Here is a 3,486-nt window from a genome sequence, read left to right as displayed (position 1 = left end):
TGTATTTTTGTCGAAAAATGTGTTTCAATAACTTTTTTTTTTGTTTGAGATGTTCCAATTCTATCCACACCAATCTACCAACCAAGCATCAAATAATACCAAGATCCTATAGTGCCACGTTGCAATATCATAACCAAATGAATAGTGAGTGATAATCCAATGCTCATAATTAATTTTCAACTAACACACTTTAATTTTCTACTCCTTGTGCAACTTGTCTCTCCCTACCTACCAAACCTTAGATACATCAATTCTATAATGAATTTAAAAAGTAAAATTTTTCTTATATATAGGACTTATCAGATTCATTTAATAATTAATGTACATGGTCTATAATACAGGTCAAATACATTAATTATTCAAAGTATCTAAGAAATTGATTTTTGCTTATAATTAAGAATTTTGGTGGAGTAGATAATGTAGCCCCCAAAATAAACCTTTAAATTTTATTTTGATGCCAAACATACAAACCTCTATATAAAGCTCAACTACTCTTCCTTCACATCTCAAGAAATTTACAACTCTTTCATTCTTTCATATTTTGTTTTAAGTTTCCATTCTCTTTCAAAATTTCTCTTTAGCTACCAAATCATAATTAACAAAGTAACACTTAAGATGGAAGCAGTAGCAGCAGCCATAACAAAAAACAACAATGGTTATGATTCATTTTGTTTGAGTCATGCTAATGCTAATAACATGAAAGTGAATGGTGCTGATCCTTTGAATTGGGGTGTGGCTGCTGAGGCAATGAAAGGGAGTCACTTGGATGAGGTGAAGCGTATGGTGGAGGAGTACCGGAAACCGGTGGTCCGTCTTGGTGGTGAGACACTGACAATTTCTCAGGTGGCTGCCATTGCTGCACATGATGGTGCCACAGTGGAGCTGTCGGAATCTGCTAGAGCCGGCGTTAAGGCGAGCAGTGACTGGGTTATGGAGAGTATGAACAAAGGTACTGATAGTTACGGTGTCACCACAGGGTTCGGCGCTACCTCGCACCGCCGAACCAAACAAGGTGGTGCTTTGCAGAAAGAGCTCATAAGGTAATTACCTTGTTTTCCATTTTTTATTTGCATAAAAGAAAATACTATGATTTTCCAATTTATTATTTTTTAATTTATAGTAAAAGAAAATAATGGAAAGAAAAAGAATAAACTTATGTATGGTGCATAAACAAATCTTCATCATTAAATTGAATCTAACAAATATCTAAATGCACCATTTCCCACCCCAAATCAACAAAGCAACCCCTGAACGTCATCATGCCAAAACCATTTTTGCTGTGGAATAGTTTCATATTAGATGTACTTAATCATGCCAAAACCATTTTTACGGGTTGTAATCCAAAACCATTTTTGCTGTGTAATGGTTTTGTGTGTTATTTATGGATGTGCATAAGGAATTCGCTTATGCACCATAACCGCAGAAAAAAATCATAATATATGTGTCGGTTTCTTGGAATAAATGGAAAGTAACATATAACTACACATATGTTGGTATCCTGCAATAAATAAAAGATAATTACATCAATCGTGAATCTCTAAGATGGATTTAGTTTATGGTTAAGAAACAACATTAAACCAAAGATCCTAATATCAATTCTTATTCCTTCTTGTTTTTCAGGTTTTTGAATGCTGGAATATTTGGAAATGGAACTGAGTCAAACCACATCCTACCACACACAGCAACACGAGCAGCCATGTTAGTAAGAATCAACACACTTCTACAAGGTTATTCAGGCATTAGATTTGAAATCTTAGAAGCCATAACCAAGCTCCTTAACAACAATATTACTCCATGTTTACCACTTCGCGGTACAATCACAGCTTCGGGAGATTTAGTGCCTCTTTCTTACATTGCTGGTTTACTAACTGGTAGACCAAATTCAAAAGCTCATGGGCCCTCTGGAGAAATACTTAATGCTAAAGAAGCTTTTCAATTGGCTGGAATCAATGCTGATTTCTTTGAGTTACAACCGAAAGAAGGTCTTGCACTTGTTAATGGAACTGCTGTTGGTTCTGGTTTAGCTTCTATTGTTCTGTTTGAGGCTAACATATTGGCGGTGTTGTCTGAAGTTCTATCTGCAATTTTCGCTGAAGTTATGCAAGGGAAGCCTGAATTTACCGATCATTTGACACATAAGTTGAAGCACCACCCTGGTCAAATTGAGGCTGCTGCTATTATGGAACACATTTTGGATGGAAGTGCTTATGTTAAGGCAGCAAAAAAGTTGCATGAGATTGATCCTTTACAGAAACCAAAACAAGATAGATATGCACTTAGAACTTCACCACAATGGCTTGGTCCTCTAATTGAAGTGATTAGATTCTCTACCAAGTCAATTGAGAGAGAGATCAACTCTGTCAATGACAACCCTTTGATTGATGTTTCAAGAAACAAGGCTTTGCATGGCGGGAATTTTCAAGGAACACCTATCGGAGTATCCATGGATAATACACGTTTGGCTCTTGCATCAATTGGGAAACTTTTGTTTGCTCAATTCTCCGAGCTTGTAAATGATTTTTACAACAACGGATTGCCTTCAAATCTCTCCGCCAGTAGAAATCCGAGCTTGGATTACGGGTTCAAGGGATCCGAAATTGCCATGGCTTCCTATTGTTCTGAGTTACAATATCTTGCAAATCCAGTTACAACTCATGTCCAAAGTGCCGAGCAACACAACCAAGATGTGAACTCTTTAGGTTTAATTTCTTCTCGAAAAACAAAAGAAGCCATTGAGATCCTTCAACTCATGTCTTCCACATTCTTGATTGCACTTTGCCAAGCAATTGATTTAAGACATTTGGAGGAGAACTTGAAAAACTCAGTCAAGAATACCGTAAGCCAAGTGGCCAAAAAGACCTTAACTGTAGGTGTCAATGGAGAACTTCATCCTTCAAGATTCTGTGAAAAAGACTTGTTGAAAGTGGTTGATAGGGAGCATGTGTTTTCCTATATTGACGATCCTTGTAGTGCGACATACCCCTTGTCGCAAAAACTCAGGCAAGTGCTAGTAGAACATGCTTTAGTCAATGGAGAAAGTGAGAAGAATTCGAACACATCAATCTTCCAAAAGATTGCAACTTTTGAGGAAGAGTTGAAGACCCTCTTGCCAAAAGAGGTTGAAAGTGCAAGGACTGCATATGAGAGTGGAAACTCAACAATTGCAAACAAGATTAATGGATGCAGATCTTATCCACTTTACAAGTTTGTGAGAGAGGAGTTGGGAACTTCTTTGCTAACTGGAGAAAGAGTCATTTCACCAGGTGAGGAGTGTGACAAGCTATTCACAGCTATGTGTCAAGGGAAAATCATTGATCCTCTTCTTGAATGTTTGGGAGAGTGGAATGGTTCTCCTCTTCCAATTTGTTAACTTTATTAGTTAATTTTAAAAATGTTTTATTTGTATCTATGCAAGTGTAGCAATAATCATTTGATTTTTCATGTCTTTTGACAAAATTAATACATGAAAAATAAGCTTCATTTCAA

At 36.6% G+C, this 3,486-nt stretch overlaps 1 protein-coding gene across 1 annotated transcript; it reads left to right on the top strand.

The window, feature by feature from the left end:
* The first annotated feature begins 230 nt into the window (after window positions 1-230).
* Window positions 231-3,486, top strand: LOC123892916 (phenylalanine ammonia-lyase). Its single transcript, XM_045942798.1, has 2 exons — window positions 231-1,040; window positions 1,621-3,486. Exons 1-2 carry the CDS (start codon window positions 616-618, stop codon window positions 3,368-3,370), a joined length of 2,175 nt encoding a protein of 724 aa, XP_045798754.1. The 5' UTR covers window positions 231-615; the 3' UTR covers window positions 3,371-3,486.

Source organism: Trifolium pratense, linkage group LG6, assembly GCF_020283565.1.
Source record: "Trifolium pratense cultivar HEN17-A07 linkage group LG6, ARS_RC_1.1, whole genome shotgun sequence".
In the NCBI taxonomy this organism is placed as follows: Eukaryota; Viridiplantae; Streptophyta; class Magnoliopsida; order Fabales; family Fabaceae; genus Trifolium; species Trifolium pratense.
The sequence above is the reverse complement of the archived record's forward strand: the minus strand, read 5'-3'. Positions and strand labels throughout refer to the sequence as shown.